This window comes from Geotrypetes seraphini, chromosome 8, assembly GCF_902459505.1.
Source record: "Geotrypetes seraphini chromosome 8, aGeoSer1.1, whole genome shotgun sequence".
Taxonomy (NCBI): Eukaryota; Metazoa; Chordata; class Amphibia; order Gymnophiona; family Dermophiidae; genus Geotrypetes; species Geotrypetes seraphini.
In genome coordinates, this window is record NC_047091.1 from 20,775,621 (window position 1) to 20,792,163 (window position 16,543).

General features: G+C 45.4%; 1 protein-coding gene across 5 annotated transcripts in view; it reads right to left on the minus strand.

The window, feature by feature from the left end:
* LOC117365777 (probable beta-D-xylosidase 5) overlaps positions 1–16,543 on the minus strand; it is a 42,228-nt gene that overhangs the window by 13,871 nt on the left and 11,814 nt on the right. For 2 of the 5 annotated variants that reach the window (XM_033956591.1, XM_033956592.1), the window contains exons 2-8: positions 4,108–4,295; positions 3,355–3,515; positions 2,278–2,437; positions 2,016–2,186; positions 1,561–1,652; positions 903–1,060; positions 62–165 (exon numbers count right to left, since the gene is read on the minus strand). In XM_033956591.1, coding sequence (XP_033812482.1) covers positions 62–165; positions 903–1,060; positions 1,561–1,652; positions 2,016–2,186; positions 2,278–2,437; positions 3,355–3,515; positions 4,108–4,260 — 999 coding nt within the window. In that variant the 5' untranslated portion in view covers positions 4,261–4,295. Of the gene's footprint in view, positions 1–61; positions 166–902; positions 1,061–1,560; positions 1,653–2,015; positions 2,187–2,277; positions 2,438–3,354; positions 3,516–4,107; positions 4,296–6,824; positions 6,905–10,214; positions 10,358–16,543 lie in introns of those variants that run through there. The other 3 variants (XM_033956587.1, XM_033956589.1, XM_033956590.1) reach the window with 3 other exon arrangements.

Here is a 16,543-nt window from a genome sequence, read left to right on the forward strand (position 1 = left end):
TCGGTATGAATATCATGAAATGAGGGGGGCTGGTGCTACCAAGTAGGGGATTCCCGGTTACCTGCACACTGAGGTTTCCTTTTGCTACAGCTTCCTGGATTTTCATGAAGACATTATCCGTTATAGAAATGGCCAGTTCAAGGTTGCATCCGGCAGATACTGAGGCTGGTGAGAAAAAAACAGGGTCACGACCGCATAATTGATTGATTCAATTTTCTATACCGGTTTATATGAGTTTATTCAGGTACTCAAGCATTTTTCCCTGTCCGTCCTCGCCAGCTCACAATCTATCTAATATACGCCTGGGGCAATGGGGGGGATTAAGTGACTTGCCCAGGGTCACAAGGAGCAGCAAGGGTTTGAACCCACATCCCCAGAGTCCTGAGGCTGTAACTTTAAACCACTGCACCAGTCTAGAAATCAAAATGCAGTAAAAGTGAGCCAAGTAAAGGACAATCCAGCCATTGTGACATCACTGATGAGGTTGGCTCTTATTGGTGGAATGAGGCATTATGATGTCACAATACCAGCTCTGGTTATCAGAGGCTGAAACTCTTCACACTATTTATATGTTCAATTTTCTAATCTATACCATTCTCCCAGGGGAGCTCAGAATGGTTTACATGAGTTTATTCAGGTACCCAAGCATTTTTCCATGTCTGTCCAGGTGGGCTCACAATCTATCTAATGTACCTGGGGCAATGGGGGGGGATTAAGTGACTTGCTCAGGGTCACAAGGGAGCAGGGTGGGATTTAAACCCACAACCTCAGGGTGCTGAGGCTGTAGCTTTAACCACTGCGCCACACTCCCCAAGTGCTTCTGCTGCTAATCATAGGTACAACGCAGACCATGCAAGGTCACTTTCTGTCCTCTACTGCATTCCTCTGGCTGTCATACTAACCAATGGCTGTTTCCAGGAAACTCTTGGTATACTGGTGCATCTCCATGATGAATTCTATCGCGCCCTCATCGCTCACCACGTAGCCCGTGAAACCCCACTCTTTTCGTAGAATGTCCGTCAGCAGCTTCTTGTTCGCACAGGCTGGAATGCCATTCACCCTAACACAGAGACAGAATTACATCACCCCGCAGTGCAGATTCCCAGCCAATGGACCGTAAGAAGCTAAGAAGCTTCTTACTATCGGAAAAGAATTATACTTATTTGATCACTTAACTTTACAACTGATCTCCACAGCATGATACAATGAAAGATAACGTAATGTCATACCAACATACCCACATTTCCCTTGGCAATGTAGTAAGACTTTCTCAGACATCTGCTAACCAGGCCACAAAGGCCAAGTGCGGATGGGCTATGTTTTTCCTAATTATGGCTCCGTGGTGACCATCCTGCTAGCCTATGAAAACAATGATATGATGTTGCCCCTGAATCTAAGTCCCAAGTGCTAAGTGACAGTAGCTAGCTCTGTCGCTCCTTTTCCACCCAGCACTGGCTGCAGCTAGGTTTTGGCTTTTGTTCTCACGTGAAATCTGGAATCTCGTCTTTGGAATACGGTGGAACATGGGATCATTCCCTGAGGCGTTCTGTCCCTCCCTACCTGTTGTAGCTGCACATTATACTGTAGGTCCCAGCTTGGACGCAGGCCTGGAACTGTGGAAGAAAGGTCATTCTCCAATCTCTCTCCTCAACCTGCAGGCACAAGTACAGTAGGCCTGATATGTTCAGTATGATCGGGCACCATCGAAAGTTTTAAAATGAACCTAATAAACAATCATTTACTCAAGGTCTTCAAAAGAAACAAGATGCCATCCAGATTCAACTTGCGCTGAAAAATCTCTCTTATGAATCATCCCTAATTGTAAAGCAAAAATACAGGGATAATGCTTTATTATGACTATCTAGGAGAGTTCAAGGATTCATCAGAGCATGAGAAAAGCCATTATTTTGAGCTAACCTACCCTAAGGTTGAGGACTTATGGTTTAGTCTCTGTCTCCCATTTTCTTTCTCTCCATAAACTCTTTAGAAGTCCCCTGTGGTTGCTCAGCTCTTACCTTGGCATCGAAGCTGAATCTGGACACAGGTATATTCTCGGGACCACCGTGGACATCAAAATGTTTGCAGCCAGCGTTTGCTTTGATGTATCGAGGGTGATCTCCCTGCAGTCCCTTTACAAAGGCTGTCGCAAGAGATCCACTCAAGAAAGGATCTTCACCATAGGTCTCCTTACAAGAAAGCAGAGAGAAGTTCTTGAGACATTTGGACATTCAAATGTCACTAGACCGAGACCTCCAGGTCCTTATCTATAGGAACTACCTGGTTCCTCCCCCAGAGCGGATGTCTCATGATGTTTACGACAGGGCTGAAGCAGCTAAGTCCAGTGTGGTCACTGTAGATTCCGATGGATGTAAAGTAGTTGTGTTTTGCTCGGACTTCTGTTGCTGTGGCATTAGCAACATGATAGATGAGGTCAGTACTGCAAGAGAAAGAGCGAAAACTGGGACAGGCCGAACATTACAAGGAAAAGGAGAGAAATGCTAGTTTAATCATGGAGTCTGCAACCAAGGATAACATAAGAAAATAAGAACTGCCATACTGGGACAAACCAAAGGTCCATCAAGCCCATTATCCTGTTTCCAACAGTGGCCAACCCAGGTCCCAAGTACCTGACAGAAACCCAAAGAGTAGCAACATTCCAGAGCTGAGATTGTGATGTCATAATGCCTCATTTCTCCAATGCCTAAGAGCCAAACTCATCGGTGATGTCATAATGACTTGCTTGTCCTTTAATTGGCTCACATAAGAACATAAGAGGACGTCCTGGGACAGACCAAAGGTCCATCAAGCCCAGGATCCTGTTTCCAACAGTGGCCAACCCAGGTCCCAAGTACCTGGCAGAAGCCTAGAGAGTAGCAACATTCTAGAGCTCAGATTGTGATGTCATAATGCCTTAGAACCAACCTCATCAGTGATGTCACAATGGCTTGATTGTCCTTGACTTGACTTATATAAATACATATGAATTGCCATACTGGGACAAAGACCCATCAAGCTCAGGATCCTGGGTTTTGTTTTGTTTAATATGATTAGAATATTAGAAGCCCTCTGCAGAGCTCTAATCAAACAGTGAACCAATGCCACAAACAGACAAAATGCCCCTCATGCTCATTTCCACTGGCATAACTCCCAAATGAGAATAAAGGCCATTGCTGGATGAGACTCAGCCACGAGGCTGAAAACTGTTCCAGCCTACAGGTCACTGTGGTAGGCCCAAAGACAGTTTATGCAGAGATTTACCGCAGGGCCAAAACTTACGGATGAAAAAGCGGGCCACTCATTGATAAGAGCTGGCCATGAATCCCGAACAAGAATACAGAAGACACGGTACGGTACCTGAAAGAAGCTGCCAACCCAACAGCTTGTGGGAATGATGTTGCCCATCCTGGGGCACTTACGTCTCCCCTCAGACACTCCGTGTTCCAGGCATAGGGTTTTATACCTAGCCGCTGAATGGGAGGAGTGGGCCCATTCTTTCCTGCACCTCCTCTGGCCATCTGTGAATGTAATAACTTTATTTATTAACTGTTCCTTTTATTGGGGCTTGGATAAAAGAGCAGTGGCTTGCTTTGTGATACACCAGAGCTAGGTTATTTCATTATTATGAGGAGAGACAGCTTTCCGCAGAACATAAATATTATTTTTCCCTGACATCTGTAGCTAAACGATGGCGTTGGATTTCTTTGCAAGTTTCGCAGAAACACTATATCACAATAATCTAATTTGCTTGACACAAGTGATTGGACTATATGAGGTCTAAATTTCTCTTGAAGAAAATATTTGTGAAGTTGTCATAATTTCCGCATTACCCCAAAACAATTTTTGACATAATAATAATAATAATAATAATAACAACTTTATTCTTATATACCGCCAACAATCTTGCGACTTCTATGGCTTAGCGGTTCTTCCATGGTTAGTGGAAACTTGGAAACAGGATCAATTATCCCGTATTTTTTTGTCTGATTTGCTAGAAATGTTATTTAAGCTTTTCTTTGTTGCTGTTTCTGCTGTGAAATAAATATCGTTTAAAAAAAAATGATGGCAGATTTAAGCTGGCAGGGAGGGGGCAAGGAGGCAGCCGCTTACCTGTAGCACCATTTCTTCCAGGGTCAGTCTGTTAAGCAGATCATTAACTCTGTCATTCCAGGGTAGTGAGGGATCCTTGAAAGGGTATTCCTGTCCAGAGGACACCACAGCATTCAGAAAGAGAAGAACCACCATGAGTTTCCAGAAATGCATCCTGGATCCTTTAACCTCCGACGACCCGCTGTAAACTACAGAGATACAAAGTAAAACAATGTAAGTGGAATGGGTAGATTTATCTAATCATTTGGTTTTATATTCCGTCTTCCCGGGAGAGCTCAGAACGGGTTACAAGTTTACATATATAATAAAGCATGAGCGTCCGAGCTGTTACCACGGCGGCCGGCACTAAAAATGCTAGCACGACTTTCTAAAGGAGGGGGTTCGTTTCACCGTTGTTACCGTTACCCATCCATAGCTTAAAGCGCTTTAAATAATGCTCAAATTTAATCATTTGTTGGTTTTGCAATTTTATCATTTCAATTATAATGTGGCACGAAAAACATTTGCTCCGTTTAATAATAATAATTTTATTTTTTATATATCATCTAACCAAAAATGGTTCTAGACAATTTACAACAAATAGTAAAAATGCAATTTAAAAGGTAATACATTACATAACAGAAGCATAAAATTATTAAATGAGAAAACCAGTTAGGATACAAATTTTTCAAATAGTTGGGTCTTCAATAATTTTCTAAAATCAAGATAAGAAGAGGATCCTGACATAATTTTTCCGAACCAACCATTCAATTTGGCAGCTTGAAAAGAGAGAGTGTGCGTGAGCCTTCATGTTGGAGATGCAGAAATCACTTGCTAAGGGAATTGTATTGTATCAACAAGGCACAAGAGAACTCTGTCTCCTGGATTCTATGCCAGATGTAAATCAGACCTGAAATCTTTTCTCTTTAAAGCTCAGGACGGATATCCAGGACACATAGGAGCCCACCAAAACCCACCCGAAACCTACTGTACTGTCATATAGTTGCTACCTGCTGCCTTAAGGGCAATTGGGGTGGTAGACAGGTGAGTATAGTAGGTTTTGGGGGAGTTCTGGAGAGCTCACCATATGCTATAAGGGGGTTCTGGTGAAATATGTACCTGGCACCCTTTGTGTGAAGTTCACAGCAGTGCTCTTTAAAGTGCCTCACTGCCCATTAAGATGCTGGTCCCTCCCACGGTTCTTCTATGGTTGATTTGGTTGTTTTGAACATGGCCCTTTATGTATTTGAAAATGGCCCAAAAAGTTGTACATCCCAACGACCAAAACGTCTAAATACTTCATTTTCCCAAAAAAATATTTAAAGTCTAGCGGTTTCGAAAATGGATGTTTCCCCGCCCCCAAATTTTCAATGCTTTGAGGGAAACATCCAAAGTCGGCCCTGGATGCATATTCAAAAATGCCCCTTTCTCTGTAAAAACTGCTTCGTGCCGCCTCCATCCTGCTCCAGACCCCCTCCCATTTTAAGGCCATAAATTTTGATCTTTTAGTGACTTCAACAGCCAGAATTTACACTTTCCAAAGCCCTCAAAATTAAAATTTCCCATCCATACAATCAGCAACTGGCATCGACTCCTTTAGTGATTTAAATATTAACGCCCTATTATGTAGTGCAATGGTTATGTTAAAAAAATGTTTTAGATTTTATTTTATTAATAACAATTTTAAAATAATGTACACTGCTTTGGGCAGGCCTATTATTGGTTCCCAGAATAAGGGTTTCTTTATAAGTCTTATTCTGTAGGATCCCATTCCTCTCTCCACCTCACTGTATAGTTACAAAGTTAAGAACATAAGAACTTAAGAAATGCCTTCACCGGATCAGACCCCAGGTCCATCCAGTCCGGCGACCCGCACACGCGGAGGCCAATCTATGTGTTCCCTGCTGAAGACCTTGTTTAACCATATCCCTCAATGTGTTTTGCAAGAAGGTGTGCATCTAACTTGTCCTTGAAACCTGGAATGATGGTCTCTGACACAACCTCCTCCGGGAGAGCATTCCAAGCGTCCACCACTCGCTGTGTGAAAAAGAACTTCCTGATATTTGTCTTCGGCCTGTTGCCCCTCAGTTTCAGTCCATGACCCCTTGTCCGAGTCACATTTGACAATGTGAATAACGAAGTTTCTTGCTCAATTTTGTCGAAATCTTTTAGTATTTTGAAAGTCTCTATCATGTCCCCTTGCAGCCTTCTCTTTTCGAGGGTGAACAATCCTTGGGGAGCTGGTGCCACCTGGTGGGCAGTTTGAGGCTACCTTGTGATCAAAGACCAGGGACTTGATGGAGCACGTTACTACAACCTTAGCAGAGATCCCAAGACACTGGCCAGGTGCAAACGGGCATCGTAAGGAGCGAGAAAATCCATGCCAAGCTAATTAATGCTTGCCCCAGTTTTCAGAGTGCATTGTGCAGATTTCACACATCTGCAGAAGCAGACTGATTCCAGGCACCATCTCATTCCTTTACTTCCTGACTCGGCTACAAAAACACATCCCCTGGTTTTCTGCCTTCCCTTCTGATGTTCCCTGAAACATGAGAGGAGCCACTCTGGCTACAGAGATCTCGGCACCGAACTGACCATGATACCAAGCAGGAGTTCATCTAAGCAGCACTAGTGCAATGGCACCAGGAAATTCACCCCTACAAAAGCCCTTAACATCTATCAGGGTACAGAGCAAAGGGTGCACCCTCATTTCTAGCCCATTAAAAAAGATCCTGCACCTCTAGGGAAGAATCTGGGGGAGCATTTTCCAATACCTTCTGGTCCCGGACGTTTCCTCTCTTCCTGTACAGTTTTCAATTTTTTTTGCCAACACTGACAGTCGGGGATGCTGGGAAATGTAGTTTTTCTTTGTTTCCAGCTGTTAGATTGACGGAACAAATTTAGTCCCTTTTTTTTGTGTGTCCTCTTCACTGATTTTCTTTATTTCATTTCTTTTCTAGGATATGGGGCTCATTTTCAAAAAAAAGAAATACTTCCAAAAAGTTGCATGAAGGGACACATGGATGTTTTTCTTGCCAAACCCTTCCAATTTGCTACTTTTGAAACCTGTGTTCTAGACCAGTGTTCTTCAACCTTTTGACACCTATGGACCGGCGGAAATAAAATAATTATTTTGTGGTCAGCACCGGTTGAAGAACAGTGGGCTAAGTCGTGCCCATCTCCACCCAATCTTCGCCCCCAGACCCCGCCCCCATAATAGTACTAATTGTAACATCATTTTTTCCATTCATTTTTCATATATACACACACAATATAATCGTATTAACAACACATAATGGTTAACCACAAAATTAAAATACACAAAGTACATTGTATGCTTTTCAACATTCATTCCTACCAGAACACAGATAACCCCATGCAAATGCAGGACCAAAAACTAAAAGTACTAATATTTACACACAAACCCTAAGATGTAAGACTCTGCGGACGACACCAAACTATTTAGTGGAGCTCGGACTAAAGAGGACTGCGAAGAATTGCAAAGGGACTTGAGCAAACTAGGAGAATGGGCAACGAGATGGCAGATGAAGTTCAACATTGAGAAATGTAAAGTATTGCATCTGGGAAGCAGAAACCCGAGGTACAACTATACAATGGGAAGGATGTTAGTGAACGAGAGTACTCAAGAAAGGGACTTGGGGGTAATGGTGGACATGACAATGAAGCCGACGGCACAGTGCGCAGCGGCCGCTAAGAAAGCGAATAGAATGCTATGTATAATCAAGAAGGGTATTACAACCAGGACGAAAGAAGTTATCCAGCCGCTGTATCGGGCGATGGTGCGCCCACATCTGGAATACTGCGTCCAATATTGGTCGCCGTACCTTAAGAAGGATATGGCGTTACTCGAGAGGGTTCAGAGGAGAGCGACAAGTCTGATAAAAGGGATGGAAAACCTTTCATACGCTAAGAGATTGGAGAAACTGGGTCTCTTTTCCCTGGAGAAGAGGAGACTTAGGGATATGATAGAGACTTATAAGATCATGAAGGGCATAGAGAGAGTGGAGAGGGACAGATTCTTCAAACTTTCAAAAAATATAAGAACAAAAGGGCATTCAGAAAAGTTGAAAGGAGACAGAATCAAAACAAATGCTAGGAAGTTCTTCTTTACCCAACGTGTGGTGGACACCTGGAATGCGCTACCAGAGGACGTAATAGGGCAGAGTACGGTATTGGGGTTTAAGAAAGGATTGGACAATTTCCTGCTGGAAAGGGAGATAGAAGGGTATAAATAGAGGATCACTGCACAGGTCCTGGACCTGTTGGGCTGCCGCGTGAGCGGGCTGCTGGGCACGATGGACCTCAGGTTTGACCCAGCAGAGGCATTGCTTATGTTCTTATGTAAGCAGTACAACCCCAGAGGAAAAGAAACAAATGCATTTCTTCCTGAACAGACAAATCAATCACTAAATAAAAAAAACAAAAGCATTCCCCCTGCCGTTGTTGTCTCTCTCCCTCCATGCTGTGCCTTGCCTTTTGGCCTGCCCCCCGGTGTTATCTTCGGGCCAGTCCATGGTGCGATCAACGCAGTGTCTTCGGGCCGGCTCCCTGAGTGCTGTATTGCACAAACCTGTGGGCAGCAGCTCCTCGCGCGTGTCCCGTGCCTCATCTGGAAGCCTTCCCTCTGTTGTTGCGACGTCAGAGAGAAGGCTTCCGGTTCAGGCGCAGGACGAACTTAGGAGCCTTTTCCCATGGCTTTGTGCACTGCAGCACTCAGGAAGCTGGCCCGAAGACACTGCGTTGATCGCACCGTGGACCGGCAGCTGGAGAACGCTGTCTTGGGCTCGATGAACGTGCTGACCCTGTAGACCGGCAGAAAATTTCTGCGGACCGGCACCGGTCCACGGGCCGGCGGTTGAAGAACATTGTTCTAGACGGATATCTATGCTGTACATCTGCAGCTGGTCTAAATCTCAAGAGGGCTTGATAAAGGTGTGATGTGGGCGGCACTAGGGCAAGCTCATGACGTGGATTTAAGAAGAAGTCTAGGGCACAATTTAGACGGCTGGGGCTAGCTAGACCTATTTGAATAATGAATTAGTGCCAAAAAAGGTTCCCAAACTGATCAGATGACCACTCCACCAGTGGTCACCGACACCCTCCCACCTCTCAAAGATAGGGCTACCAGAAGTCCGCATTTCCCTGGACAAGTCCTCCTTTTGAGGGGTCCGGATGGCTTTTCAAAACCCAGAACAAAGCCTCCCCTAAATCGCGTCGGGCAGGAGGAAATCCGCGCATGTGTAGATTTCCTCCTGCCTGACGAGAGCAGACGGGGTGGGGGTGGAACTTGACGGGACTGGGGGGGGGTCTGGATTTCACTAGAGTATAATCTAGTAACCTCACCCAAAGATGTGAATGAAACAGTATATTCCTGCCTATCTGAGAGCTTCAGATGTTCTGGCCAGTCCTAATGAAAGGTCACAATGGGAAGCCACAAAACTTAGAGACTTGAAGAAAGCACAGATGTTTATTAGCATACATATGAGACTCCTGAGCTCCAAGCTGGCTTCAGAAGTCCCGAAAACAGGAAGTTACAGAAATATTTATACATTCTTCTGGCTATACAACTGAATTCTAGAAAAAAACTTTTCACGTGTTACTTTTCTTAACAATCATTGGTGCTAAGCTCACACTAGCAGGTCATTAGCAGGTCACTTATCTAAGCCCTGCAGTCTTTCAGTCGTTTATGCTGAGATAGCCATAAGAAGCCAAAATGCCCAAGCTAAAACACCCAGTGCAGGCAGGCTTGAACATCAGATAAGTTAGGTCTGCAGCTAAACCTAATTCAGCATTTTATTAAAGAGAAAACTTAGTTCAACACTTAGGAAAACCAGTCCCAGACTCCTTCACTAACAGAGCAGCAAACAGGTCCCTGGAGTAGCCTAGAGGGGGTTTTAGTCAGCCATAGAGATGGGGACCCAGGCCCATGTCCTATGCTAACAACGATACTTACGATGGAATTTGTGAGTCTTCCAAACCCATCCTAGTCCCACTGTGGTGTCACCTGCAGGGCTATTGGTGTATAGTTGGGTTTAGTGGGTTTGGGGTGGGTTTTGAAGGGCTCACCATACAATAGAAGGGGTCTTATGCTCAGGTGAGATGTGTACCTGGAACTTTTTTTGTGAGGTTCACTGCAGTGCCCGCAAGCAGCATCATGAATTTGCTCTCCCTCTGACATCGTTTCAAGTTTCTTGATATCCCTTGGGACCACCTCTCCCTTGGTTAAAATCTGGGCAGAAATACTCCTTCCTGAGTCCCACCTCTCTGACTCACATTGATCTGCAAAGGTCAGGGCATTCTGGGACCTGTACTTTTCTCCTAGTTGCTTAACGCCCTCTGCTGCCCAGTAGAATAACTGCAGTCTGGAGAGGGAAAACCCTTGAATCTGTCACATTCTCTTATGTGGATCTTAGCTGATTTTTAGCCAGGACCCACATAAATTCTAGTGGCCAACACATGTCCCGTGACAGCTAGATATTTATTGCCTGTGCCTGGACATGGCCTGGCATTGAGTATCCAAGGCTAACTTAACTGGTGACAGTCAGTGTTTAAAAAAATGTTATGCCACCAGAAGAAGACCTAATAGGTACCGAGACACAAAAAGGAAAATATGGCAACCCTAGTTCTTGGCCTCCTGCTCTAACCACTACGAGAGGCTACTTTATCAATTGGCAGCCCCTACCTCACTCCCCCACAACTAAAGATCGTCTGTGCTTATCCTAGGGTTTCTAGAACTTCTATCCCGTGTTTGCCTCCAGCACTTCCCTGGAGTGTAGTCTAATGCAGTGGTTCCCAACCCTGTCCTGCAGGACCACCAGTCAGTCAGGTTTTCAGGCTAGCCCTAATGAATATGCATGAGGCAGATTTGCATGCCTGTCACCTCCACTATATGCAAATCTCTCTCATGCATATTCATTAGGGCTAACTCGAAAACCCGACTGGCTGGTGGTCCTCCAGGACAGGGTTGGGAACCACTGGTCTAATGCTTCTTTCTCATTTTATTAATTTATTCCAATTCCTATACTGTTCTCCCATGAAAGCGCAGAATGGTTTACATAGTAACTTAGTAACATAGTAGATGACGGCAGATAAAGACCCAAATGGTCCATCCAGGCTGCCCAACCTGATTCAATTTAAATTTTTTAATTTTTTCTTCTTAGCTTTACCCTGTACTGTGCTTGGGTTCCAACTGCCGAAATCTCTGTTAAGACTTACTCCAGCCCATCTACACCCTCCCAGCCATTGAACCCTCCCCTGCCCATCCTCCACCAAACGGCCATACACAGACACAGACCGTGCAAGTCTGCCCAGTAACTGGCCTAGTTCAATATTTAATATTATTTTCTGATTCTAAATCTTCTGTGTTCATCCCACGCTTCTTTGAACTCAGTCACAGTTTTACTCTCCACCACCTCTCTCGGGAGCACATTCCCAGGCATCCACCACCCTCTCCGTAAAGTAGAATTTCCTAACATTGCCCCTGAATCTACCACCCCTCAACCTCAAATTATGTCCTCTGGTTTTACCATTTTCCTTTCTCTGGAAAAGATTTTGTTCTACGTTAATACCCTTTAAGTATTTGAACGTCTGAATCATATCTCCCCTGTCTCTCCTTTCCTCTAGGGTATACATATTCAGGGCTTCCAGTCTCTCCTCATACGTCTTCTGGCGCAAGCCTCCTATCATTTTCGTCGCCCTCCTCTGGACCCCCTCAAGTCTTCTTACGTCTTTCGCCAGATACGGTCTCCAAAACTGAACACAATACTCCAAGTGGGGCCTCACCAATGACCTGTACAGGGGCATCAACACCTTCTTCCTTCTACTGACTACGCCTCTCTTTATACAGCCCAGCATCCTTCTGTCAGCAGCCACTGCCTTGTCACACTGTTTTTTCACCTTTAGATCTTAGGATACTATCACCCCAAGGTCCCTCTCCCCGTTTACGTGAATTTGTTCTGTCTGTCCCGGTGGGCTCACAATCTATCTAATGTAGTTAAGTTCTGGAATACATTACCAGACGTTGTGGTAAGAGCGGATAGCGTATCTGGTTTTAAGAAAGGTTTGGATAAGTTCCTGGAGGAAAAGTCCATAGTCTGTTTTTGAGAAAGACATGGGTCGAGCCACTGCTTGCCCTGGATCGGTAGCATGGAAAGTTGCTACTCTGGGTTTTGGCCAGGTACTAGTGACCTGGATTGGCCACTGTGAGAACAGACTACTAGGTTTGATGGATCATTGGTCTGACCCAGTAAGGCTATTATTTTGTTCCTGGGGCAATGGGGGACCAAGTGACTTGCCCAGGGTCACAAGGAGCAGCGTGGGTTTGAACCTTCAACCTCAGGGTGCCGAGGCTGTAGCTTTAACCACTGCGCCACTCTAGAAATCAAAATGTAGCAAAAGTGAGTCAATTATAGGGCAATCAAGCCATTGTGACATCACTGAGGAGGTTGGCTCTTATTGGTTGAATGAGGAATTATGATGTCACAATACCAGCTCTGGTTTTCAGAGGCTGAAACTTTTCACACTATTTACGTATCCTATATAATAAAACGCTAGCCGCGCATGCACACTCAGACCTGCGTGATCTGTGATCCCTGATCTGTGATCCGTGGTCAGAGTGTGTATGCGGCGGCCAGACAAATCGGGAAAGCACAGCACAGCACAGCCGGCGACTCCCCCCTCCCACCCTCACTTACCCCCAAAACCACCACCGCCAAAGCCTCCTCTTTCTCGTCACCTCACTCGCGTTTAAATTGAGAAAAGCGCTGCACCGCGCTAACGCTGGCTTTGCCATCTTCGGTCCACTGCGGCCCGCCCTCTCTGACTACTTCCTGTTTCTGCTAGGGTTGGCCGCAGTGGATAGAAGACGCCGAAGCCAGCGGTAGCGCGGTGCAGAGTTTTTCTCTTAATTTAAACGCGGTGGCTGGGAAGGGGGCGGCGGGAAATGCTGCTTCTGCACAGGGAAGTGTGTGTTGGGGGAAAATGCTGCTTCTGCACAGGGAAGGCCAGGAAATGCTGCTGTTGCACAGGGAAGGGTGGGAAATGCTGCTGCTGCACAGAGAAGTGTGTGTGTGGGGGGGAAATGCTGCTGTGTGGGGGGAAATGCTGCTTCTGCACAGGGAAGGCCGGGAAATGCTGCTGCTGCTGCACAGGGTAGTGTGTGTGTGTGGGGGGGAAATGCTGCTGCTGCACAGGGAAGGGCAGGAAATGCTGCTGCTGCACAGGGAAGGGTGGGAGGGAAATGTTGCTGCTGCTGCTGCTGCACAGGGAAGTGGAGGGGACGGAGAGAGAACGAGCAGGGGGCCATGGAGAGACATAAAGACAGGCAGGCAAGGCAGTGCATTAGAACGAAAGAGAGACACACAGAAAGACAGCAGGCAGGGAGAGAGACAGAAAGAAAGAAAGACAGACAGACAGGGTGCCAGAGAGAGAACCAGAAAGAAAGAAGGACAGACAGCGGGAGGGAGAAAGACAGAAAGAAAGGAAGAGAGAGACAGGGGCAGGGAGATACACAGAAAGTAAGAAAGAAAGACAGACAGACTAGTACAGTATATTCAGTTTTCTATACCTTTCTCCTGGAGTTTACATGAATTTGTTCAGGTACTCTTTTTGTCCTGGTGGGCTCACAATCTATCTAGTGTACCTGGGGCAATGGGGGGGGGGGGATTAGAGTGACTTGCCCAGGGTCACAAGCAGTGTGGGTCTAATCCCACAACCTCAGGGTCCTGGGGCTGTAGCCATAACCCCTGTGTCACACATCTCGGTTTGAGCTGAGAGGTACGTCCAATTGTATGTCATCAGCAAGCGAGTGAATCTTTAGGCCTCATTCCACCGGTCTGATGTTGCTTAGTGAATAGATTTCAGTCAGAGTATGTGCCCCTGTCTGCTAAAACAATTTATCCAGTTGGGAAAAACACCTCATTAAGCACCGAGGACAAGTTTTTCACATTTTGGAGCTGCTCAGTGGATCAGGCCCTTAATCTGGCAGGACTGGTTTTCTCTTTTTTTTTTTTTTAAGAATTGCAACTGTTTAAATTTGGTATTTAAAACAAAGATTCTTTTAATGAAACACTTGTGGTCCTTACATTGAAGACTTGACTTGGAGGGATCCCAGGCCGGTATAGGATACCGAAGTTTGCCGTCAGCCAGCCAGTATTGAAAGCAAAGAATATCTCAGCAGTGCCACAGAGAAATAGACATGAGACTACCGTAGGGTCTCTTAACCCTTTCAGGACCAAGGGACATATTTGTCCCATAAGTTTAAAATCCTATAAATTTTGATTGGGATAGTCTACAGTTCTAAATTTGATATGTACGGATTCCATATGATACTGCCTTTATGTAAACAAACTGGTTCCGACATTCATTCATTAGCGTCGTTGCCAGATTGACGAGAAGATTCACTTGCCACACTGTCCATAAGCCAGAACTGTGATTTTTAAAAAAAAAAAAATAATGATATTTCACCAAAAAAAATCAATTTTTTGGCATCTGCAAGCCCTTTTTACCATAAAAATGTCGTCAAAACCACAAAAATTGGCCTACGATCCTTATGGTCCTGAAAGGGTTAAAGGCCTCTTCCTGCCTCCGCTAAAATTGCCTCTCTGGGGCACGTTTCCTTCAGTTTTTGGAATACTGGGGTATATCAGTGCAATCGCCTAGAGGGCAATTCTGTGGCCTATCTCCGTAATCCAAATTTGGGCTGGCAGCGGATGCACTTTATAGACCAGAAGCCTGTCACCAGTTCAATGGAACCCTCAAAACCATCAAATTACCACAAAAACTGTATGAAATGCTGAGATTTGTTTTTTCCTGTTTTTACAGGTTCAGAAACAGTCATAGACAAAAATTTTATATTATTGTAATCTCAAAGGACTTTTACAATGCGCACTGCGTGACATTGAGAAACCCCTTCACCTCCCTGTGTTCACACTTGACTGATGTGATTTGAGTTGATTTATTAACGTCATATATCACTTTCCACAGCTAGTGTATTAAAACACATCTTTGAAGCTTGTGAAGTGCTTTGCAAAGCCCTGTTTCCTGTTTGCATATGAGATCTTATGCAAATCATATGCAAACTATACTTACTGTGCCATGGTAGAGGTTTCTACCACAGTCTGACGCTCAGGAATTTACGAGCGTTGGAGCATCAACAGAGCATCATTAACGCTCTGGGCTGTGGTAGACACCTCTACCGTGGCTTAGCAAAAAGGGAGGGGGGTAAGTAAGTTTGGAGGGGCATTTTCAATAGTCCAACTTTGGATGTTTTGAGAAAATCCAGAAATTAGGTAAGAAAATATTTCCATTTTCAAACCCACAAGGCGTCTCTCTTTCTTCTTTTTTTTTTTTAAATGGCCCAGGTAGACATTTTGACCAGCTACTACTGCTATTAATTATTTCTATAAGAACATAAGCAGTGCCTCTGCTGGGTCAGACCACAGGTCCATCCCGCCCAGCAGTCCGCTCCCGCGGCGGCCCAACAGGTCATGACCTGTCTGAATCACCCCTTGGTTTCTCATCGAAGTCCTATCTTCCCATCAAATTCCTGACCCTTTGTCCCCGCACCCCTTTCAGTACCCTACGATCCCTTTGTCCCTCAGGAATCCGTCCAATCCCTGTTTGAATCCCTGTACTGTATTCTGCCTGATCACTTCCTCCGGGAGCGCATTCCATGTGTCCACGACCCTTTGGGTGAAGAAAAACTTCCTTGCATTTGTCTTGAACCTATCCCCCTTCAGTTTCTCCGAGTGCCCCCTCGTACCTGTTGTCCCTCTCAGTCTGAAGAACCTGTCCCTATCCACCCTCTCTATGCCTCTCAGGATTTTGAAGGTCTCTATCATATCTCCCCTGAGCCTCCTCTTTTCCAGAGAGAAGAGACCCAGCTTATCCAGCCTCTCGGCGTATGGGCAGTTTTCCAGCCCTCTTACCAGCTTCATTGCTCTCCTTTGGACTCTCTCAAGTACCGCCATGTCCTTCTTGAGGTGCGGCGACCAATACTGAACGCAGTATTCCAGATATAGTGGCATGATGACTTCCCGCGTCCTGGTTGTGATACCCTTCTTTATGATGCCCAGCATCCTATTGGCTTTTTTCAACGCTGCTGCGCACTGTGCGGATGGCTTCATTGATGCATCCACTAGTACACCCAAGTCTCTCTCAAGTCCGCTGTCTCCCAGCAGTGCCCCCCCCCCCCCATTTTGTAGTTGAACAACGGGTTCTTATTTCCTATATGCATGACCTTGCATTTCTCAATGTTAAAGCGCATTTGTCATTTGTTTGCCCAGTCTTCCAGCTTGTCCAGGTCCCTTTGCAGGTCCTCACACTCCTCCCTGGTCCTAACTCTGCCGCAGAGTTTGGTATCGTCCGCAAATTTTATAACCTCGCATTTTGCCTCCGTTTCCAGGTCATTGATAAATATGTTGAAGAGTAGCGGCCC